We start from the raw sequence: 24,165 nt of genomic DNA, 5'->3' as shown, positions 1-24,165 counted from the left end.
TGGTTAAATAGTCTGGGTTATTTGCCCACATGGTGTTCTTTTCCACCCTGATTTTCACCCTTTCTTTCTTGTGCAGCTTGGCTCTCATAGAGACCAAAGGATCCCTACTTTTTATAAGGCCATGACCTGACAGGCATCATCTAGCAAAACTTTCTGTCCCACAGTGCATCACAATAGCCTTTTGAGTGATGTAAAAGGATCGAGCCCTATATCTCTGCAGTGTGTTGTTGCAGTATATCCAGCACCCGGAGGTGGCTGAAATAACCACTGTCCTCAGAAGACTGATTTTTAAGAACAAAGAGGACTCTACCCACTGGAGCCCAAGCAGGTAACACCGGTTCGGTCATTACTGCTGGAACATCTCTCTCCTCTTACTTAGTGCTTGTCGTACTAAATTGCCGATTGCGTTTTGAACGTTCTGGAGACGAGCACTCACAGTTAAGCAAACTTTGTGGCAAACCATTCTGTAAAGCCAAGAATTCTTTTGGAAAGTGAATGTTCATACCTCTCAGCTTTAAATTATTTGAGTAGATTTAGCTCAACATTTTTTTTTCTCTTAGAAACGAGGTACACCCATGTAAAGGCATCTGGCTCTCTGCAATACAAAAAGTACAAAGATTAAAAGGGTACCTGGGTGATTCTGTCGGTTAAGCCTCTGACTTCGGCTCAGGGCATGATCTCATGGTTCGTGGGTTCGAGTCCCACATCGGGGTCTGTGCTGACAGCTCAGAGCCTGGAGCCTGTTTCAGATTCTGTCTCCCTCTCTCTCTGCCCCTCCCCTGCTCATGCTCTCTCTCTCTCTCAAAAATAAATACACATTAACATTTTTTTTAAAAAAACAAAAAGAACAAAGATTAAAAACTGTTTACTAGATTAGCAGGTTATTGAGTTGACTGACTGATTGATTGGTTCTTTCATTCATTCATTCCAAAGTACGCACGGAGCACTTCCTTGGATGGGGAGTACTTTGCCAGTCAATGAGGCAGGAGAAGGACAAGGACAGTGGAGACAGTGGCTGCCAAAACAATACGGTCCCAACATCTAGGAACTTGCATTTCAGGTAGACAGGCCAGACCTTGTATGAAACTCATGTCTTGTGCTTTGCAGAATCTCTAGAGCCTTATCCGAGGCCGGGCACAAACTTTTTACTCATTCAATGTTCTCTTCAACAATAGAATGAATAGATGAATTCAGAAACCAATAAGCCAATGAAGACAGGCCTTAAAACCAAAATGCGTTATAGGATTAATTAAGGGCTCTGGGAGTCCAGAGGTGGGCAACGGACCATTTGGAACCCAGAAGAGAGAGGCCTTGGAGGATATGACACAGACCTTGAATAAGGCCAGGAAGGGGGGGTGGAACTTAGATTCAGAAGAAGAGAAGAAAAAGCATTGAGGCAGTAGAATTCAGAGTAGGATTGGGAGGCGGGGGTAGATGACCAATCTTCGTGAACTGGGAAGACTGGCTTCTTGAGGAAACAGAAGAAGGAGGGGACTGTCCAGGCCATTCAGTGGCGGAAAGCCCTCTTCTCAATTCTTCTCACAATACACATGCTCAAAGGCAAGTGGTAGCAATTACCCCCACTACGCAGCCACCCTGCAATCAGCCAGGCCGCTGTCATACATCCGGCCAGGGTGGGTCACACCAGTTCTGAGCAAGCCCCCACCCCACGGCTTCTCTGCACTGTCAGATCACTAAGGAGTAGCTTTCCCCAGGGGCCCAACACCTTGAGTACCGATTGCACACCTCCAAGGAAAGGCGGGGGGCGGGGGGTGCTGGGCGAGGGTGGCGCGCAGGGCTCTGGGGTTTTAAAGTACATCTAGAAAACCAATTGTTGCTACTTATATACCAGTTTTTTGTTTTTTGTTTTTTGTTTTTATTTCTGGGACAGAGAGAGACAGAGCATGAACGGGGGAAGGGCAGAGAGAGAGGGAGACACAGAATCAGAAACAGGCTCCAGGCTCCGAGCCATCAGCCCAGAGCCTGACGCGAGGCTCGAACTCCCGGACCGCGAGATCGTGACCTGGCTGAAGTCAGACGCTTAACCGACTGCGCCACCCAGGCGCCCCTATATACCAGTTTAAATGCCACCCTCTGTTTCTCGAATTTTCCCAAAATTACGGATAAATAATATTAGAACCTTGGGACCCTGACTACTATTCTGCCTCTGCTTCTTCTTTGAACAGATTAATTAAGTGATAAAACTTGCTAGTTATTTGAGGTTCACAAGCTTATTAGACTCACCAGGCAGTTACTACTGGTTCCACTCAATCTCATACTGGGAGGATCTAACCTCTGATTTAACAAATATTATTTTTAGTCCTTCCTACCATAAAAAATTGATGTCACTTTAAAATTTTAAACCACAGAAAGCCCATCTACATGAGGAAAGCTTATCACATGCTTCCTATCAGGGAAAATGCTCAGGTTTTCTGAAGCAAAGGTGACATCTATTCTTGGAGCCTTTTCCTTTAAAATTCTGAAAAATTCGGAGGCGGCGGCGGGGGGGGGGGGGGCACCTGGGTGGCTCAATCGGTTTAGCCTCCGACTTTGGCTCTGGTCATGATCTCACGGTTGGTGGGTTTGAACCCCACATCAGGCTCAGAGCCTGATGCCTGCTTCAGATTCTGTGTCTCCCTCTCTCTCTCTGCCCCTCCCCCATTCATGCTGTCTGTCTCAAAAACAAACATTGAAAACATAATAAAATACTGAAAAAAGAGTGTGGGTGGGGTGTGGGGACACAGCCACTCAACAACCTGAAAGGTAACTTGTCGAGGAAACTTGTCAAGGATTCTGTTTTAGAAGCTATGAAGCTTCAATTTGGTATCAACTTGTGTGAGGTTGTGATTAGTATCAGACTTGATCTCCTTCCAGCAGGTAAGTAACGAGAAAGCAGAACCACATGTCTCTTGCTAAATGCTTTTTCCTTAGTGCCTGGCACAGTGCCAAGCAAAGGTGGTTGATCAAGAAATATCTGTTGAGTGGATCAATGAGTCAGTGGCACTGTAGCAGGAGGAGAAGACTTCAGAGTCAAACAGATTTGCCTTTTTTTTTTTCCTTTTCTTGTTTATTGGCCATGTAACCTTCAACGTGAAATTTAACATCTACTAGAAATTCAGGATAATGAAGGAAAACTCTCAGGACTCCTGAGAGGATTGAGTGAAACAGCATATGTGACAACTGTCTGGTGGATAATGAGCGTCAGCCCAGGATGAGGCCCTTCCCTTCGTTTCCCACAGAGGGTGGCTACTCTTTTTCAAAATTGTGTTGGCTATTTTAGTTCCCTTGCATTTCCAAATAAGCTTTAGAATAAACTCATCTATATTCTCCAAAAACTCCTACTGGGTAGTTTGACCAGATCCAATTTGGGCAGATTGTCATCTTTACTATGTTGAGTCTCCCAAACCATGAACATAGTATATCTCTCAGGTCTTTGATTTCTTCCATCAATTCTGTAGCCTTCAGCATACAGAGTCTGTGCATGTCTTGTTAGATTTGTGCATAATGTTTCTCCTTTTTTCTTTTGAGCTATTATAAATAGTTGTGTTTTAAATTTTGGGCTCCAATTTTTTATTTAAAGTATAGAAATATAATTATGTGTGTTGACCTTGTATCCTATGATCTTGTTAAAAACGTTATTTGTTTTGGGGCGCCTGGGCGGCTCGGTTGTCTGGACTTATCATCCAACTCTTGATTTCAGTCCAGGTCATGATCTCACAGTGGGGAGATCGAGCCCCCGTGTCAGGCTCAGTGTGGAGCATGGAGCCTGCTTGGGATTCTCTCTCCTTCTCTCTCTCTCTGCCCCTCTTCCAGCTCATGTGCACTCTCTCTCTCTCTCAAAATAAATAAATAAGCTTATTTATTTATTCATAGGCTCCTTGGGATTTTCTACATAAACTATTATATCATTTGTAAATAGGGACAGTTTTCTTCCTTTCCATCTATATGCCTTATATGTCTTGCCCTGGCCTTATTGTACTGTGTAGGACTGCCTGCATTATGTGGAATAGGAGTGATAAGAGTGACATCCTTGCTTTATTTCTGATTTTAGGAAGAAACCAGTCTTTCTCCATTACGCATGATGTTAGCTGTAAATTTCTATAGATGTTCCTCATCTGGTTGAAAAACTTCCCTCATGGTTGGCTAAGAAATGTGACCATAAATGGATAGGTTTTATCAGATTTTTGACTGTTATATTATTTAACAGAATTCCGATTTGATCCATAATATATTCTGTAATACCAGAAAGTTGCCGAAAACGTTGACAAGGTAAGTCTCATACCTTTGTCCCTAACTCAGTATGTTGAACATTAACGTTGAGGCAGTTTGTTGCAACGTTGCGTCTTTTACTTGTGTACCTTAGTTCACCTTCTGAACATCAGAATGATAAAAAATTCTATTTTTAAGCTTTCATTTCTGTGCCCTGGGAGTCTAACCACGGTGGTTTATGTGCCGGTATTAATTAATTGGAAGTGGTTGCAATTCTCCTAAATAAGAGCCATGAAGTTGCCCAAATCTTATCTCATTCTTAGGAATGTACCTTAAGGAATAAGTTTCCTAGAATCAAAATATATTTATATTCAGCAAGATCAAAATGGCCAGTACTATGGGACTGGGTTTCATAAATTCCGGCATATTCGGTTACTCAATAAATATTTATGAAATGTCCACCATGTGCCAATTTTTATCTTTGGCCCTAGGGATACAGCAGTGGGGATAAGAGACAAACTTCCCTGTCTTCATGGAGACTACTTTCCGATGGGGAGACAGACCTAAATCAGATACATATGTAAACATGTAGTACAGCAGGTGGTGATGAGCATTTTGGAGAAAAATAAAACATAGAACAGGGAGGAGTCCAGGCGTGGGAGAGGAATGGGGTACTATTTTAAATAAAGTGATGGTTGGACCTCACCAAACAACATAAAGGAACCTTAAACATTAGAATTAAGAATACTCTGTAGCAATGTGGAAAAATGTCATGATACCTCATTAAGTGAAAAGCAGAGAATATAAAATAGGAGATCTGCCGTGGTTTCGAGTATTTAAGTATGTACATATATAATGTATATAAAACATAAAAAATGAAAATAGTTTGTGGATAATTTTCATATTATTTTACAGCATTATTCACTTTGAGCATAATCACGCCCTCAGTTTAAAACAAGAAAAATGTTTAAGGTTCCCTAAGGCTAATTCAAAATGGAATGGAACGTATGTATGGGGATCCAGCTAGAACTCACCTTTGCCCCGGAAGGATTTTATTTGGGGCACCTCTGAGGAAGAATCTTCTATTCAAGCGACCAACAAAGAGTCTGTATTTTAAATTTTTTTTTTTCTTCAACGTGTTTATTTATTTTTGAGACAGAGAGAGACAGAGCATGAACGGGGGAGGGGCAGAGAGAGAGGGAGACACAGAATCGGAAACAGGCTCCAGGCTCTGAGCCATCAGCCCAGAGGCTCCAGGCTACGAGCCATCAGCCCAGAGCCTGACGCGGGGCTCGAACTCACGGACCGTGAGATCGTGACCTGGCTGAAGTCGGACGCTTAACCGACTGCGCCACCCAGGCGCCCCAAGAGTCTGTATTTTAAAGGAGATGAAAGTTCCATTGTCCAGGGTGCCGAGAACAGTGGTTGCACAGTGTTGGCTGCGAGTATGGAAGTGATGGCAAGCTTAACATGCGCGCGTAATCATCTCCTTCAGATTTGGCATGTGAATCTATTTTTCACGATCGACTAAAATAAAACGAACTGACACGTCTTACTGCAAACTACATTCTCTTCTTTGTTCCAGAGATGACAAGTAATCACACAAGATGTGACTTGGTAGCCTGTATACGTGGTAGCAACCGTTCTCTAGGGATGCAGAAGGACAGGTTGCAACCATTGCCAGACAATGTCTTCCGATGATTCTGAGAGCTCAGATTCCGTGTGGGCTGTTCGTGTGTTCCTCCGAAAATGTTTTTTGTGGCCCGGCCAAAGCATGGCAGCCCAGGACTGGTTTATTCCCTCCGGTGTTGATTCAGAATTCCTAGGCACTGAGCAATCACTCTATCCTCAAAAGGCAGACGCGGCGTTGTCTTAGTGAAGCACAAATGTCCTGAATATCTTCCATTCTTCTCTCCGGCATGTCACGTCTGGTGAAGGAAAATCCCAGCAGTCACAAAGCTTTCCGAGTTCAAGCAGGAGCTCAGTGGTGTTTACTCGGATTTTCTCTTTTGTTCTTTCTACTTCTTGGGTGTTTTTTTCTTTTTTCTTTTTTTTTTAATAATCACACTAGCACTAAAAGAAAAACACAGATTACATAATGAGCAGACTCCACTGGATAGCCAAACTATTCTAATATAATCTTGCCTGAAAATGTTCAAGCTGCTTGAAAAATACATTCAGAGGCGAAACAACGCAACTAGCTGGCCTGTGAATGGTCCGTGGACTAGTTTTGACTAGAAAAGGGAAGAAGGAGGCACCACACACTTGCTTTCCGACCGATCTCCTAACCAAAGAAGGTTACTGCTTCTTTGGGGCTGTCCCGCTTTTGTTGTGGCTGATGGTCTGGGCGCTCTGTGGTTTTTGCGATGTAGCATAGTAGTCAAATGTTTCTGGAACCAAATGGATTCCCATCCTGGTTGCTCAGTGTCCTTGTACAACTTATTTCCCAGTACTTTTTTTTTTTTTTGGTCCATAAAATAGCAGGTTTCATGTCACCTGACACATAGTACACACCCATACATAGAAACTCATATTTCTCTGTTCGCAAAGGTGCTGTTTTGTGTACAGAACACACACACACACACACACACACACACACATGCATTATTGCCTCCCTTAACCCTCCAGATAGGTCTTGTAATCATCAAAACACAGAGCAGCTGCTTTAGTCTGTTCCGGCCGCTGTAACGAATTCCCGTGGCCTGGGTGGTCTACAAGCACCAGAAATGTATTCCTCACACTTTTAGAGGCTGGAAGGCCGAGATCTGAGCGCCAGCCTGGTGGGGGTTCTGCTGAGACCCCTCTTCCGGGTTGCAGGCTGCCGACTTCCTGTTGTGTCCTCACGAGACAGAAGAGAGCAAGTGAGCCCTCTGCGGTCTGCACCAGTTCCATTCGTGGGGTCCCCGCCCTCTTTCCTTCTCAAAGGCCCCGCCTCCAAACACCACCGCTTTGGGATCAGGGTTTCACACGTGAATTTAAGGAGCTCAGGGGTAGGGGACACACACATCCCGTCCCCTGCGGGGAGACGACTTTCCCCATTTCTTCCAGCCACGTGGGTGCCGGTCGGACATTCCACTGCTATGCTATTCTTTACCCCGTTTATGCAGACACAGGCCCAGCGGTCTGCGCATACGCATAATACAAACACACGGTACAGAATTGGTGAGGTACCCGAACGGTAAACTAAAAAAGTAAGGCTTTCTCCCACGTCTGTCTCCCAGGCACTCCGTTTCTCTTCCCATCGTGGACTGTTTCTCAAGAGAATACTCATGTGTAGTGGTTTTCCGCTGAAAGTCTTCCTCTACGGGAGATAATCAGCTGCAATGCGAAGTGTAGACTAGAAACAATCTAGATTGTATGTTTACGTCTAGGAAAAAGAAAGAGTTCGATGTCGATGGTGAGGCCCTTAAAAAATCATCAGAAGGACAATGAGAAGCAGACTCTGGGGAAGGCCTCCAGGAAGCTTCTTGAACGCCTCCACAACACTGACCCAACATGGGAGCAGCTACCTGTGCCCTACTCAGGAAGCTGCTTCCAGAACCTACTCCCAAAGCCACCAGCACGGCCACTGTGGTGCTTGCTCCATACTCCTAAAGATGGTATTTGAACCCCAGAATGTGGCCTCAGTCACTGTCTTCGATGCACTTGCTTCATGACACCCAGTGCTGGAGACCTTGTGCTGTAGACAGACACTCACCACACGCGGCTTCATGAGCAGCAGGAAATGGCCTCTGCCTCGTTTCTGCCTTCCAGATCTCAGTCCGGTCTGTCGGATTTGGAGGAGTCGAAATCCTATCCAGAGTTCTAGGTTCCAGGGAGTCTGGACATGTAATGCAAAGCCCATGAGCCAGTGCGGTAGGAAGGCACCTAAGAAGGGTGGGAACAGACACTAAAAACCCAACTGGCACAGTAGTTTCTTTTTTTTTTTTTTCTTTTAGGGTGAATTCCTGCTGACCTCTGTGGCTCAAGTTTCGCAGATTGTTGTGTTAATCCTCAGATCAATTTTCTAGGTGTGCAAAATGGTTCGTTGCTGATCTAGTTGCATTTCAGGGATGGGAGAGGCAGAGAATGTCATGCTCCTCTGCCATCTTGGCCCCTCCCCCCCCTTTTTTTCTTTTAGAGAGAGAGAGAGAGAGCAGGCATGAGCCAGGGAGCAGAGGGAGAGAGAGAGAATCTTAAGTAGGCTCCTCAGCATAGAGCCCATCACAGGGTTCAATCCCACATCGTGAGATCATGACATGAGCTGAAATCAAGAGTTGGACACTCAACCGACTGAGCCACCCAGGCACGCCCATATCGGCTTGTGCTTTCCACTTTTTTTCCCCCTTTACTAGTTTCTTTCCTTCCCTAAGTGGTCTACAAGAAGCCATGGATAGTCTCCTTACTCTTCAATTTTCTTACTGTTATTTCTTTCCAGACAGACTTTGTGGCACTAGACAGCTGTCACATGGAAGTGGACTGTGTGTCTAGTGTATATGCGATATAGTACATAGTGTGTATACATTTGCAATATAAACCTTCACTCTGTAATGTTTTTTAGACTCCCATCCACCATGGCTGCCATCCGGCTTCGAGAATTTATTGACCGCCGCCCAGTGATCCTATCTAGGTAATGTTCTTCCAGACATAGACGCCATCCAGAGCTGTGGTAAGGCAGACAGACACCTGGGGTGGGGGGTGGGGGGTAGATTTGCTCACCAGGTGCTCTGTGATTGAGAGGTAATAGCTGCCAGAGGTTCCAATGACATTTCTTTGAGTTTGGGGAAAGTTGTAAAAAACAAACAAAAAGAAATTCCACACTGATGGCAAAATCCAAGCAAACAGGCAACTCCAAACACCCAGAAGATTGGAAGGATATTGGTTTTTGCTTGGGAAGGGCTTCAACAAGAAGGATGAGGAACCTCAGCCTAAATTTTAGCGGGGGCCCCTTTAGTCTGCTCAGGATCAACAAACCACTTCCTGCTTCTGCCATATGGGAAGTTGAAACAAAGTAGGATTTTCACTCTTCCTCCAAGTTCCAGCCTTAGACGGGCCAAGACTAACAAGCCCTAGACATGTGTTCTTGGGCTAAAGTCATCTTGCTGAGAGATATTGGGTAATAATCTATAGACTCTAACCCAGCCTCCCTTTACCACTGGCCGTGGGGTCTGGAGAGGCTCAGAAGCTATGACAATGGGTAAGACACTCGCACGGTAAGCGACTTTGAGGTCAGCCTCTTTGGCTTCGTGGTTTTGAGTGAGGCCTGTGTTTATTTTAGTATCTAGTTATTTTTGACAATGTTTAGTCAACAAAGATAAGTCCTTTCGCTTCCAGAAATTACCGAAGGAGGGATGGGGAAAGGATGCTTTGTTCCTACAGTCCTCTTTCAGAGAAAGGACAGAGTCTACCCTTCTCTCCCAGAAGCCCACACGATGAGGAACTGGAGGAAATGGGGTTCCAGTATTTCTTGATTTCTGCCTCCCCACAACCCTTTGGTCTTTCGGAATGTGTTTGAGATCTGTCTTGCCCGCTGTTGAGTTATTTAACTGTGGGTCATCTCCTGGGCAAAATGGAAACAAAGCTCCCTTAGCTGCTGCTAAGGAACTCAGTGGGACTGAGGCAGGGCCATCGGGCCTGGCCTAAACCAGCTCACAGGGAGCCTGAGGGTTTGGGTGAAACAGTGCAGCAGGCACAGGGTCCATGAAATTCTAAGGTGGGGCTGGATTCAGTTGTCTGTGCTCATCCCTCAAAGCCTCCACGACGAGGCACACCACCGGAACTAGGCTGGGGCCCCAGCCTCCCCGCCATACTCGCTGTGAGGCCCTTGTCTACGCCTTTCCTGAATCTGCAACAGGCGGGGGTCCAATCCATCAGTAGGTTCCTCAGTTGTACCTCCAGGACGTACCTCCAATGGGAATGCGGCCTGTCCCCACTCACCTGCCACGACCACCGTCCATTCTCCAGAAAGCGCTTCCGAAAATGTAACTTGGTTCAAAGCCCTTCATTTCATTAAGCCTTGCAATCACGGCATTTTGCATAAAATCTAAACTCTGCTAGGGCCCCGCGCGGCTCTCCACAAACGGGCCCTGCCCCCACCTCAGCTTCCTCTTCGGCCAGCCCCACTGTCTTTTCTTCATGGGAAAATGGAATCACACACGGGCGGGGGCACCTGATAAATATTCAGTGGTTCACCAGTCATAGTGACCACACAGCTCTCACGAGAGTTATACCAGGTGTAAATGCCACCTGTGGCCATTCCCAAGCTACAGGCCTGCCTCTCAGGCTGGGCTGAGGGTTGAGTTGGTTTGCAGAGCATCAGATGCTCCTGAAAAGACGGTTTTAGGCGGATAAGTGCAGTGTGGTGTGGAAGAAAAAAGAGGTGGAATTTGTGTCAGATATAAGTGGATTTTTTTTGATGTTTATTTATTTATTTTTGAGAGACAGAGAGAGAGAGAGCATAAGTGGGGGAGGGGCAGAGAGAGAGAGGGAGACACAGAATGTGAAGCAGGCTTCAAGCCCCGAGCTGTCAGCGCAGATCCCAACGCGGGGCTGGAACTCACAAACTGTGAGATCATGACCCGAGCCGAAGTCGGACGCTTAACCGACAGAGCCACTCGGGTGCCCCAAGAGTGGATTTTTAAAACACTGGCTGAAGTGGTCTCTGGGAGATCAAGAGGCAGCTGGAGGGGTCAGCTCATCCTGCCCGGAGTCATGGTAACACCTACCCCAGATCACCAAGTATGTCCACAATGTCCCGTTGACTCACGGAGCCACACGGAGCCATAGCTGATCAGTTCCCCCCCCCTACTTTACTGATACCTGATGCCCCCCTCTTCCTGGAGGGGATAGTGAGTCTGGAAGATAGCAGAGCGGGCACGGCCGTCTCCCAACCTCTGCACCAACCAGCTCGTGTCCTTACTAAGTGACTCATTCCCTAGAGCCTGCTCCTCCCTGACACAGCACTTACTCATCGTGTATGATAGGTTAGTGCCCGAGTGTGGTTTTCCTGCCAGATCGTGAACTCTTGGGTAGAAGAGAATGTTGAATGTCACTGTCTCCCTGTCCCCTGCACACGGCGGACACCTCAGAGCCTGCAAAGAGGGCTTGTTTCCTTGAACCAAGGACAGCTTCCAGCTAACACGGCCGTGTCTGTTTCTTCCCCTGTGCCTTCGGTGCACGGCATTGACTTCCTGCCTGCCCGTGAGAGAATCACAGAGTTCATATAAAAATAGCACTAGATTCTTCTGAAAGCCAGCCATCCTGCACACCGAGAGATGACTCTGGGTGCAACGTGGAGCTCAGAGAACGGGTTTGATCCTTGGCTCTGGCATTTACCAGCCGGGTGATCTTTGGAGGGCCCAGTTGACCTCTCTGAACCTCGGTCCCCTGTTGTTCATAATGTTTACCTGGCAAGGTGACTAGGGATTAGATGCGATCACCCATGTAAAGGAGCCTCATAAAGCCTGAGGCCCAGCACAGACATAACAGAGGACTGCAGGGCCACCTCAGGTCACGGGGCCAGGCTCTTGAGGGACGAACACGCCTGACCTCCCCTGTGCATATCGGATTCCGTCTGAGGCTAAGCCCAGGTTTCTGCTCCGGCTACACACACTCTCGTCTGCACAGACCACATCACCTCAAAGAGCCAAGCTTTGAGGGGCTGGCAAACAACGTGTGGGGGAATCGGTCGAAGCAGGAGTCTGGAGGAGGAGGAGAAGGGGTCTTAGAAGCCAACCTTCCCACAACTCATTCCGGAATCTTAGAAGCCAAGTCAATCGACGGGTCTGAGCAGAGCCCAGGCAGGGGTCCGCGGCCAGGTCTGGAGAGACGGCTGCTTCCCCCACTCACGCACCCAGCCCCGCCAGGAGAGGCCAGCTCCTGACTGACAGGCCAGGTTACGTACGCTTTGCCCCTCATTAACCTCTCGACTGGGATCTTCCTCTTCTGGAAGGTGAAGTCAGGCCACGTGGGGAGCTGGGCCTGTGATCTGGTGCTGGCAGAGAAGGGCTTCTCCATCCTCAAAACAGCTTTTACAGACGGCTTCTACGGAGCAGTGCTTAGGTCACTCGCCTGTATTCAGCAGGCGTTTGTTACAAGCATGCTTGTGAGAATCCACGGTCAAAACTCGGCCTACTGAAAACGGCACAGCAGCTGTGAGAGACCAGTGTGGCTTCGGAACCCCGGCTGGATTGCTCACAGACTGCAACAGGGCGCTAGGGGGATCTTTCCAAGGGAGTGCTTCAGCCACGGGACGGGTGCCCAAGAAAGTCCCAGGCTCTCAGAAATGTCATTTGTTCCCTATGATTGTGCCAGTTCCTCTCCTTTCTTATGACTTAATCCCTGCTCGTATTTACTCTTTGGGGCTCAGTCACTTTATCCGAGCCACTGGGCAGGCCCGGACAGCCTGTGGTTTTTCTGAAAAGTCAGAGCTCCCGGAGGCCCTGTTTGCATAGACAGACAGACCCGCCCTGTTCACAGCACTTGCCTTTCTCACTGGTTAGACAGCGAGGTCCCCGCTGGCCCCCCGCACACTCCACTTTGATCCCAACTCTGGCCTCATCTTGGCTTCTGAAATTTCCCTCGCCTCGAATGTCTTCCCCATCCTGTTTGCTTGCCCAAATCCTGGACATCCGTCCCTCAACCATGACCCCACTGACCCTTTATTCAGATCACCATTTCAGCACATAAAGAGCAAAGGGACGCCTGGGTGGCTCAGTTGGTTACATGTCCAATTCTTGATTTCGGCTCAGGTCGTGATCTCACAGTTTGTGAGTTCAAGCCCCACGTCGGGCTCTGGGCTGACAGCGCGGAGTCTGCTTGGGATTCTCTCTCTCTCCCTTTTTCTTTGCCCCTCCCCGGACCTCTCAAAATACATAAACTTTAAAACAACAACAACAAAAAAGAGCATTATGAGGACAAGTCAGCTCCTAGATCTGTATCTAAGAACCCTCAGTGTGCAGGCACGTTGTGTGAATTCAGTAAGTGCTGGTTGGACTGCGGACACGGTTCAGATATCCATTCATCACCCAACACGTGTTTGGTGAGCTATTTCGTGCAAAACTATGTACTGTTTTCTACCAAGTCTTCCCTTGGAACTCTGAAATAGCATCGTCTGAGAGCTCAGAACCTGTGGAAGTCCCCAAACACCTACATATCACAAACTCTCCCCACGATGGTGACCTGCCTGTGTCCCCTCCCTCTCCAGAGGAGTGGCAGCCTTCTTCCTTATGCCTGAAGCCGTAAGGCAAGCCTGTCCTTGTATTGGACGCCTCCCTCCCAGCCTCAACCCTTTCTCCCACGGTGTCCCCTGTCCTCTCCAGCCACCTTCCCCAACACATAGCTCAGGTTTTTCCGTGTCCCACATAAATGACGACACCTGCCTCCTGGCCAGTCTCTGTACTTCAGTCAGACTCCTCACCTTCATTGTCCACACAGCCACTGGCAAAGATCTTTCTAAAATAAAAATTGCACTATGTCATTAATCTTCTTTTTAAAAATGCTACCAAGATTCCCTGCCCCCTAGTGAGTGGTTCCCAACCTCTCGGACACAACGCCCCCTTTATGCCTAACATAATCCAACTACACGTAATTCTGAAATGGCAACATAATGCAGTGACCATAATCTAAAAGGAAAAGTAATTGGTTATAAAGTAAGACGTCTTTCAAAACTTTTTTTTTTTAGTTTATTTTTTGAGAGAGAGAGAGAAAGCAGGGGAGGGGTGGGGAGGGGCAAAGAGAGAGAGAGAATCCCAAGCAGGCTCCACACTGTCAGCGCAGAGCCCGATGTAGGGCTCGAATCCACAAACCATGAGATCGTGACCTGAGCCGAAATCAAGAGTCGGGTACTTGAACTGAGCCACTCAGGCACCCCAAAATAAGATGTCTTTCAAACGGTAGGGTCTGGATATCCCGGCACCCTTGCCTCACCTCGCCTTGGTTCAGCTGTACACGCCCACCCACCCCTGCTCAACTTCACACCCCAAAAGCACTTCCTCCCCCCCACCGATTTGTGCTTCAAAATGTCTTTACAACCCAGCCCTCCCTGGCAAAGCTAAGTCCCCTCCTCCAGCCCACAAGTGCCCTGTGCTTTGGCCATCATAGTGCCTATTCATTTCTTGCCCCATACACTTAATTGCCACAGCTTTTAAAAAATCTAAAATACTTGGGCAAGTTTGTGAACCTACCAAAAGAAGGGAAGAAAATAGTATAAGAAGCCCCCACGTGGGGCACCTGGGTGGCGCAGTCGGTTGAGCGTCCGACTTCCGCCAGGTCACGATCTCGCGGTCCGGGAGTTCGAGCCCCGCGTCGGGCTCTGGGCTGATGGCTCGGAGCCTGGAGCCTGCTTCCGATTCTGTGTCTCCCTCTCTCTCTGCCCCTCCCCCGTTCATGCTCTGTCTCTCTCTGTCCCAAAAATAAAAATTAAAAAAAAAAAAAAAAAGAAGCCCCCACGCAACCATTCTCTCATTTCAACAATGATCAACATTTGCCCCCACTGATTTTAAATGGCCTCTTATTTCTTTTTCTGATAGTTTGAACCTAATACCTGACACATCAAATACTTCCTTATGACTCTTGAGAAGGAAATCCTGAAAAATGGATAACAGAAGACAGCCCTATCAAGAAATTCCAAAGGTTTCCAGAGCTCTGTGCCAGAAACCGGAAGCAAAGACTACATGTATTTTTTATTATACCACAGCTGGCATTCTGCTGTAAAGAACGAATTGCTTTTTTTTTTTATCACCCTTTTACTTTCTCCACTAGTGTATTCATCGCTCATCAAGGAAAGGACATCCAAGGATATTACCCCGGGCAGCTGGCAAGAGTCCACTTTGATTCTAGTGCGAAGAGACCTCCCAGGTGAGGAGACCTTCCTAAATCTTAGGTTTCAAAAATTTCATTAAAGTTAGAATGATAAAATGAAAAAAAAAAGGGGGAGATGACAATTTGTAGTCATAATAATGATAACAATAATAATATTATTTAATGGCTAAAAAAAAAAAAGCTTGGAACAAAATACACCAAACTTAACAATGACGTTTTATGACTGGTTAAGATCATTGGTATTTGTATTTTATTTTTCATCTTTCTCTCTGTTTTCCAGATTTTTCTCTAAAGAACATATATTACTTTTATAATCAACAATAAATATAGAATGTTACTAAATCATCAAAGAAATGTAAGAAACACCAAGAGTTTAGAGTTTCAACTTGTTCAAAAAACTTACCCTCCTGAGAGTTTCCCTCTCAGTAAAATTGTGAATTTGGTTTCTGTCTTTCCAAATGTGATTTTAACAAAAAGAAAAGGAAAAAACAAAGAACAGTCACTTGGGCGTTATTTAAGTTTATTTATTTACTTATTTATTTATTTATTTAGAGAGTGCAGGAAGGGCAGAGAGAGAAGGAGAGAGACAGAATCCCAAGCAAGCTTCGCCTACCAGGGCAGAGCCCAATATGGGGCTCAATGCAGGACTCGATGCGGGACTCACGTCATATAATTGCACATTTTTTTACTCATGATGAGAACTTTTAAAGTCTACCATTTTAGGACCTTTCAAATACACAATACAATATTATTACCTATAATCACCATGCAGTACATTACACTTCTAGAATTTATTTATCTGGAAGTTCGTACATTTTGACCTCCTTCACCCATTTTCCCCATCCCCCCAAGTCTGCCTCTGGCAGCCACCAATCTGTTCTCTTTTTCTTTTTTTTTTTTTTTCAACGTTTATTTATTTTTGGGACAGAGAGAGATAGAGCATGAACGGGGGAGGGGCAGAGAGAGAGGGAGACACAGAATCGGAAACAGGCTCCAGGCTCCGAGCCATCAGCCCAGAGCCCGACGCGGGGCTTGAACTCACGGACCGCGAGATCGTGACCTGGCTGAAGTCGGACGCTTAACCGACTGCGCCACCCAGGCGCCCCTGTTCTCTTTTTCTATGTGTTTGGTTTTTGTGTATTCCACATATAAGTGAGATCATACGGTCCTTGTTTTTATCTGATCTTTTTTCACGTGTATATATATACATATATGAGAAAAACATATATATATATGTATGTATGTATACAACAACATCTTCTCTATCCATTCATCCATCAATGAACACTTAGATTGTTTCTATGTCTTGGCCATTGCAAATGATGCTGCAATGAACATGGAGATACAGATATCTGAGACAGGGATTTCACTTTCTTTGGATGTGTACCCAGAAGGGGAATTCCTGGTAGTCCTAACTTTTGGAGGAACCTCCATACTGTTCACAATGGCTGCACCAGTTTGCAGTCCTACAACAGAGCACGAAGATTCCCGTTTCTCCACCTCCTCGCCAACACTTCTTATCTCTTGCCTTTTTGATACTAGCCATTCTAACAGGTGGGAGGTGACAGCTCACTGTGGTTTCAGTTTGCATTTCCCTGATGGTTAGTGATGGGGAGCATTCTTCATGAGTCTGTTTGGCATCCATACGTCTTCTTTGGGAAAAAAATGTCTGTTCTGATTCTCTGCCCATTTTTTAGTCAGACGGGTTTTTTGGGTTTTTGGTTTGTTTGTTTGTTTGTTTGTTTTACTATTGACTTGTAGGAGTTATTTGTGTATTTTGGCCATTAACCCCTTATCAGATATATGATTGGCAAATATTTATCCTATTCCACAGGTTGCCTTTTTTTTTGTTGTTGCTCTCCTTCACTGTGCAAAAGCTTTTTAGTTTGATGTAGTCCCGTTTATTTGTGTTTTTGTTGCCTTTACTTTTGGTGTCAAATCCAAAAACTCATTGCTAAGCTTGATGTTAAGGAATTTACTCCTTATTGTTTTCTTCTAGGAGTTTTATGGTTTCAGGTCTTACCTTCAAGTCTTTAATTTTGAGTTGCTTTTTGTGTATAAGATAATTCATCTTTTGCATGTTGCATTTTTTCCAACACCACTTACTAAAGAGACTGTCCTCTCCCCATTGTATATTTTGGGGATTTTTTTTTTTTTTTGTCTAAACCAATTGACCACATAGATGTGGGTTTATTTCTGTGCTCACTATACTGTTCTGTTGATATATGTAACATATGTGTCTTTTTTATGACTATATCATACTGCTTTAATTGCTATAGCTTTATAATATAATTTGAAACCAGGAAGCATGATGTCTCCATGTTGTTTCTCTTTCTCAAGATTGCTTTAGATATTTGGACTCTTTTGTGGGATTTTTAGGATTTTAGAATTCTTTGTTCTAGTCCTGTGAAAGAATGCCTTTGGAATTTTTATTTTATTTATTTATTTAATTTTTTATTTTTTTCAAAAGAGAGAGTAAGAGGCAGAGGGAGAGAGAGAGAGAATCCCAAGCCGGCTCCGTGCCCATGCAAAGCCGACACAGGGCTCGATCCCATGAGCCCAGGATCACGACCTGAGCCGAAACCAAGAGTCAGACTCTCAACTGACTTGAGCCATCCACATGCCCCTACCTTTGGAATTTTTATAGGAATTGCATAAAATGTGTAGATGGATTTGGATAGTGTGACATTTTAACAATATTAACTCTTCCAATCCATGGACACAGAATATCTTCCCATTTATTTGTGTTTTCTTCCATTTCTTTCATCAGTGTCTTAACGGTTTTCAATGTGTAGGTCTTTAACCTCCTTGGTTAAATGTACTCCTATTTATTGTTTTTGATGCAATTGTAAATAGGATTGTTGTCTTAATTTCTCTGTCCGATAGTTTATTGTTAGTGTATAGAAATGCAATACATTTTTCTACATTGATTTCATATCCTGAAACGTCACTGAACTCCTTCATTAGTTCTAACATTTTTTTGGTGGAGTCTTTACAGTTTTCTATATATTGATCATGCTATCTGCAAATAGAGACAGTTTTACTTCTGACTTTCCTATTTGGATACCTTTTATTTCTTTTCCTTGCCTAATTGCTCTGGTTGGGACTTCCAATATATGTTAAATAAAAGTAGTGAGAGTGGACATCCTTGTCTTACCCCTGATCTTAGAAAAAAGCTTACAGCTTTCTAACTTGGAATATGAGATTAGCTGTGGGCTTTCATATATAGTCTTTATTATGCTGAAATATGTTCCCTTTATACCCACATTATCATTAATGGATGTTGAATTTTGTCACATTCTTTTCCGCATCTATTGAGATGATGGTATGATTATTATCTTTCAATTTTTTAATGTTTTATTCATTTTTGTGAGAGAGGGGGGGATGCAGAGAGAGATGGGGAGACAGGATCCAAAGCAGGCTCTGCACTGACAGCAGACAGCCCGATGTGGGGCTCAAATCCATGAGTTGCAAGATCATGACCCAAGTTGAAGTTGGATGCCCAACCGACTGAGCCCCCCAAGGCGCCCCTCCTTCAATTTGTTAAGGTGGCATATTATGTTGATTGATTTGCAGATGTTGAACCATCCTTGTAGTCCTGGAGTAAATCCCACTTGGTCATGGTGTACGATCCTTTTAATGTGTTGTTGAATTCAGTTTGCTGATATTTTGATGATTGAAACTTTGTTTTGTATAACAGTTTTCCTGAGATAATTCCCACACCATAGAGCTCATCCATTTAAAGTGTTCAATTCAACTGAAACCTTTGTTTAAACTTAATTATTTATTGTGGACTTTCTTCCATCTCAAAATTTATAATTCCACAGCATCACTTTTAATGGCGGTATGATATTCCTGTACATGTCTGTATCATTTTCTAAATAATCCCTCTTTTTTCACATGAAGATTGTTTCCATTCTTTTATTATCATAAAATACTTCGGTGAACATTCTTCGAGCTATGTCTTTGGTGACACCCCTAATTTCCGGAGTTGGCTGTGACAAAGCATATGCACATTTTAAAGATATTAATACTCACCACCAAAGTGTTCTCAAGCAAGCCGCACCAGTGAGTGTAAACTCCCACACGTGTATGGAGATATTTCACCATTAAATTTTGATTCTTCTTTACTTTTACTTTCAGAGGGGACTTATCTGAGTGGAGGGACAGGAAGGTTATAACTGATTTCAGGTTCATCCAACACCAACTTGCACCATAGTGGTTAGTCTGGTCAGAAGACAGTGTTGGTTCCTGGAGGGAACCAAACATCCATAGGGAAGAAAATTATGACGGGAAAGGGCCTTGGGGAGATGTGGAGTACAGGAAGTAACCAGGGCACAGGAAGTACAATACAGGAGATAGCCAGAGTACAGGAAGTAGCCACACTTGAGCAGACCCAGTGGAGGTTTCAATGCAGGTCGTCTTCTGGAACCTGTGGTTGAGGAGGAGGAGGGATGCTACCATGGGGGAACAAGGGACTGGGATCCTCGAGCCACCTGCTGAAAACCCCACTGTGCTGGCCTTGGCGCCATGGAGTCTTACCAATAGTATCTTTGTAGCCTCCTGGCTGCTTCCAGAGAGTGGATTTCAGCTGATGAGAACGTTGGACTGCTTTTCTTCTACTGGGTGCTCAGCAAGCTGTTTCTATTTTCATTTAGACCTCTCATAGACTTGACAATTCCACCCAAGAGAAAAAGCCAGTATCAGCCTCAATTAGACCAACAAACTCTCATTCGATACATTTGTTTTCGAAGACATTCAAGGCCCGCTGAACCATGGTATAAAGAAACCACCTACCAAAGGGACTATTCTCTGCCATTTTACAAGATTGGTAAGTCAGGTCAACTGCTCTTCCTCTCTGAGATCACACTTGCCTCCGATGAGCCTCTTTCATGGGCTTGTAGCCATCAGGGACGTGTCTGGGACCAATCAAGTTGGGGACAGTGTGTGTGTGTGTGTGTGTGTCGAGGTGCAGGAAGAAGAATTTAGAGGCTGGCCCAAGGGCTGTTTCCACCTCTCCTTTTTTCCAGCTCGCTATAGAATTCAAGGATAAAAATGCAGAAATGTCAGGGTGGCTCAGTTGGTTAAGCATCTGACTTTGGCTCAGGTCCTGATCACGTGGCTCATGAGTTCAGGGCTCTGCGCCGATGGTACAAAGCCTGCTTGGGATTCTGTCTCTCCTTCGCTCTGCCCCTCCCCGACTTGTGCGTGCACGTGCGCTCTCTCTCAAAATAAATAAACAAACTTAATAAAAAAGAAAAGAAAATGCACAAATGTCCTTGCTAGGAGGCAGGCTCAAGTGTGACTGCTTCTTACCGAGCCTCTCATCACTCAACAAATTCCTTGTGGTGCCTAACTATATTGAGGAAATTTTTTTCTTTTCTCCCTTTTTTTTTTAAATGTTTTATTTATCTTTGGGAGAAAGGGCATCAGTAGGGGAGGGGCAATGGGGGGGGTGGACAGAGGATCTGAAGCAGTCTCCACACTGACAGCAGTGAGCCTGATGTGGGGGCTTGAACTCACGTACTGCGAGATCATGACCTGAGCTGAAGTTGGACGTTTACCTGCCTGAACCGCCCAGAGGCCCCCTTGTTCTCCCATTTTAAATGACTTTATGACAATTTGACATTTGGAGGCATGTTTCAAAAATTCTAAGTTCCCTGTACATTGCAACATGTGTGGCTATGAAGGGCCAAGCCCTCCCCCAGATGTGGGCCGGGGGTACACACGTGGATGCCAGTGTAGACATTACTTGTATTCCTGTCCTCACGGATGCCTTGAATTTTAGTGAGGGGAAGGAGCCGCGGCGTTGACAGGCTTTGTAAGTGAGTTAACCCCACTGTTTCTGGAGCTCTTACCCTGTGGCAGGAACATATTTTGTCCTCGCAACAGCACTCTTAGGTAAGTGCTATTATTTTCCCCATTTTCCAAGAAGGGGGGATCGAGTTTCTGAGACAGTTAATGACCCCGATCGCCAGGCAGCAGGTAGGAGGGGCAGAGCTCAGACCCAGGCCATTTGAGGCATAGCATCCAGGCAGAGGCCAAGCTCTGTGCTTGACCTGTAACCCATATGGCCTCTGTCACAGCTGGGTGTCACCCGCACTACTGTTTATCTAATAGTTTTCTTTAAAGTGAGTCACTTTCTTCTTGCTTGAGAAAGAGTGAGAAACCGAGCAGGAGGATGGCGGAGGGAGCGGCTGGGGGTGAGGAGGGCCCACCCTTCCTCCTGTTCTCCCCTGAGAAGAGTGGCTAGGCCAGGGATGGGGCTCAGGTCCCAGGGGAAGAGCAAACACCAGCAGCCAGGAGGGTGGGAGTCAGGCCCAGGCGATTCATCTCTAGACAGTGGAGCCGCGGAGGGGCGGGGGGCGCAGTAGATGAGGCCGACAGGCCGCATGTGGGCAGGAGGCATCTGGCATAATAGGTTCCCAGGGGTGCGAAGCTGGGTTCTGGGAGGTGGGAGACGGGTGGAGGCTGAGCAGGGCGGGAGATGAGGGGAGAGGGAGGCTGGGGGCTGAGATGAGCTCTAGGGAAGGAGGTGCCAGGAGGGAGTGTGGGACGGTAGAAGTTGGGGCCCCACAGGGGGCCCCGGGATGGTTGTATTCACGGAAGCCAGGGTGGGTATGGGTGCAGATCAGGGCTGAGGATGAGGCCTGAGGGGGGATGGGAGCCACCAGGGGCTGAGTAGCGGGAGAGAAGAGGTGGTCAGGAGAACCAGCTAAGCGGCTTGCCCTTTCGAGAACGTTTGAGTCTGAAGTCAGCTTCCTTAGCAGGGGGTAATCCAGGTGGGCCTTGGGTTACCAAAGTGGTAATAGACAAGACCTTCTTTCCAATTCCTCTGCTTCAAGAGAATCTGGTGAGACAGAAAGACACAAAAGGTTTTCTCCCCTGCTTGTTTTAGACGATTCTTAATTCTTTCCGCCCTATGGAACCAGGGGAGTGTTTAGCGACGCAGTTGAGTATTTACCAGGTTCTGTGTCCCTAACACCGTGCCGGGTGCCATGGGAGGAGGTGAGCGCCAAGCCCAGGCTCTGACCTCAGCCACGGGGCGTTCCCAATCGAATCAGGAAGGTGAAGCAACAACCAGCCTGCCAGAGAATGACTAAGCAACTAGCTGAGTGGGAGCTGGAAGGTGGGGTCTAGAACATGCTAGGCCCTGATAGATGAGATTCCAGGCAGAGGGAACAGGGGCCCCCAGACAGGGACACCGCAGCCGGGACGTGGTGGGGGGATGGTGAGGCTCGTGGAAGGTGGGAGAGCAGGGAGGACTCCAGCCAGGAGGACTCAGGCCCCAGGGCCCCTGCGGGCCCGCATGCCCTGACTCTTCAGTGTTGGGCAAGACGATCAGCTTCTCTGAACCCGACTTCTCGGAAGTCTGTAGTTTAAAAAAATTTTTTTTAACGTTTTATTTATTTTTGAGACAGGGAGAGACAGAGCATGAGCAGGGGAGGGGCAGAGAGAGAGCGAGACACAGAATCTGAAACAGGCTCCAGGCTCTGAGCTGTCAGCACAGAGCCGATGCGGGGCTCGAACTCACGGACCGCAAGATCATGACCTGAGCCGAAGTCAGCCGCTTAACCAACTGAGCCACCCAGGCGCCCCATTGGAAGTCTGTAGTTTAGCATAGCTGTTAGGATTTAAAATGTCTGTCATGGGCCCAGAACTGTGCTGAATGATACACACACACACACACACACACACACGTGTATACACTCGTGGTTGCAATGAGTCATAGCCCCCGTGATGTAGCTATTATTATTTACTCCACATAGCAGAAGAGAAAACCGAGCCTTACAGACTTTAAGAAACTCACTCCATCCAGCAGCTGGTGGGTCATCGATCCGGGCCCTCCAGAAAATGAATGGAGGGAGGCTTCACAGGAAATGGGAAGAAGATTCAGGTGGTGCAGCATTTGGAGTGAGGAAGGACACCATCAAGAGAGAACTCACGAGAACTCACGAGGCATGAAAGCTCGTTGCACAGCCGCCCGCTCCGACCGCAGGGATTGTTGGTGCCTCTGATGGAAATCATGGTTTTCGGCCAGAGACGTGTCAAGCTGGGATCCGTAGGCAACTGAAAATGAGGTGCTGGGAAGTCCAGCAGGCAGCATTAGACAAGGAACAGGGGTGGACAGCCCCCTACCCAGTGAGGGTTGAAGCCTGACCCATTCAAGAGATAATTCCTGTCGAAATAGTCACTGACCCGCTGAGCCAGTGTGTATGAGTTATCTATCGTGGAGGAACGTCTCACTCCAGAACCTAGTGGTTTATCAGATAAATGATCATGATTTTCACCTTTTAGATGGGCAGTTCTGGCTCAGGGTTTCTCTCTCAAGGAATCAGTCACCTGCAGTGAGCGGGGCATCATCTGAAGGCTTGACTGGGGCCGGAGGGAGGGTCTGCCTCCAAGGTGGCTCATTCACATGGTCGTCACTCACATGCTGGCTCATGACTGGGGCCTCCGTGCCTTTCCAGATGGGTCTCCTCACGCCAGTGCCAAATGTCCCGAGGGCACGGCAGTTAGCTCCCCCAACCTAGAATGGGCAATCTGGGATGAAGGGGGAGACGGTAATGCCTTTTCTGACCCGGGGGCAGAAGCCACACACTGCCACTTCTGAATGGTCCTCCTGAGGCAGTGTGCAAGGATTATATAAGGAACGGGTACCACGGGGTGAGAATTACCGGGGTCCGCTTTGGAAGCTGGCAAGGGTGCATTGACTGAGCACCCTTTATGAACCAGCCACGGTGCTGTCTGTGGGGGCTACAGTGACCTGGATAGACAGGACACCTGCTTTCATGGAGCTGACATTCTTGGGGGCCTACAGAGCATAACCAAGCACGCTTTGTCAACATTATAGACTGCGGTGGTGCTATCAGGGAAACAGGCAGGGTGATAAGTGAACTCAAGGGAGTTTGCCTTGAATAGCACAGTCAGGGAAAACCTCTATGCAATTTTAGCTGAGCCCTGGAACACGGGAATGAGTCACGTTAGAGAGCGTTTCAGGAGAAAGGAACAAACGGCGAGTCCAAAAGCTTGAAAGCAGGAAAGGCCTAGGCTTGTTTGAGGAACAGAAAGGAACGCAGTGTAGCGGGTGTGTGGTCAGGGAGGGCGCCTGGATTCGAACCTCAAAACAAAGACCTGGAAGGGTTCGAGCGGAGG

General features: G+C 46.6%; 1 protein-coding gene across 2 annotated transcripts in view; it reads left to right on the top strand.

Moving 5' to 3' along the window:
- The first annotated feature begins 212 nt into the window (after window positions 1–212).
- The window catches only part of CE4H1orf100 (chromosome E4 C1orf100 homolog), a 28,054-nt gene continuing 4,101 nt past the window's right edge, over window positions 213–24,165 (top strand). For both annotated transcript variants that reach the window (XM_043568105.1, XM_043568106.1), the window contains exons 1-4: window positions 213–328; window positions 8,750–8,818; window positions 14,950–15,045; window positions 19,668–19,840. In XM_043568105.1, the coding sequence (XP_043424040.1) occupies window positions 8,763–8,818; window positions 14,950–15,045; window positions 19,668–19,840 (325 nt within the window). In that variant the 5' untranslated portion in view covers window positions 213–328; window positions 8,750–8,762. The remainder of the gene's footprint in view (window positions 329–8,749; window positions 8,819–14,949; window positions 15,046–19,667; window positions 19,841–24,165) is intronic.

This window comes from Prionailurus bengalensis, chromosome E4, assembly GCF_016509475.1.
Source record: "Prionailurus bengalensis isolate Pbe53 chromosome E4, Fcat_Pben_1.1_paternal_pri, whole genome shotgun sequence".
In the NCBI taxonomy this organism is placed as follows: Eukaryota; Metazoa; Chordata; class Mammalia; order Carnivora; family Felidae; genus Prionailurus; species Prionailurus bengalensis.
This window is presented reverse-complemented; position numbering and strand designations above follow the sequence as displayed.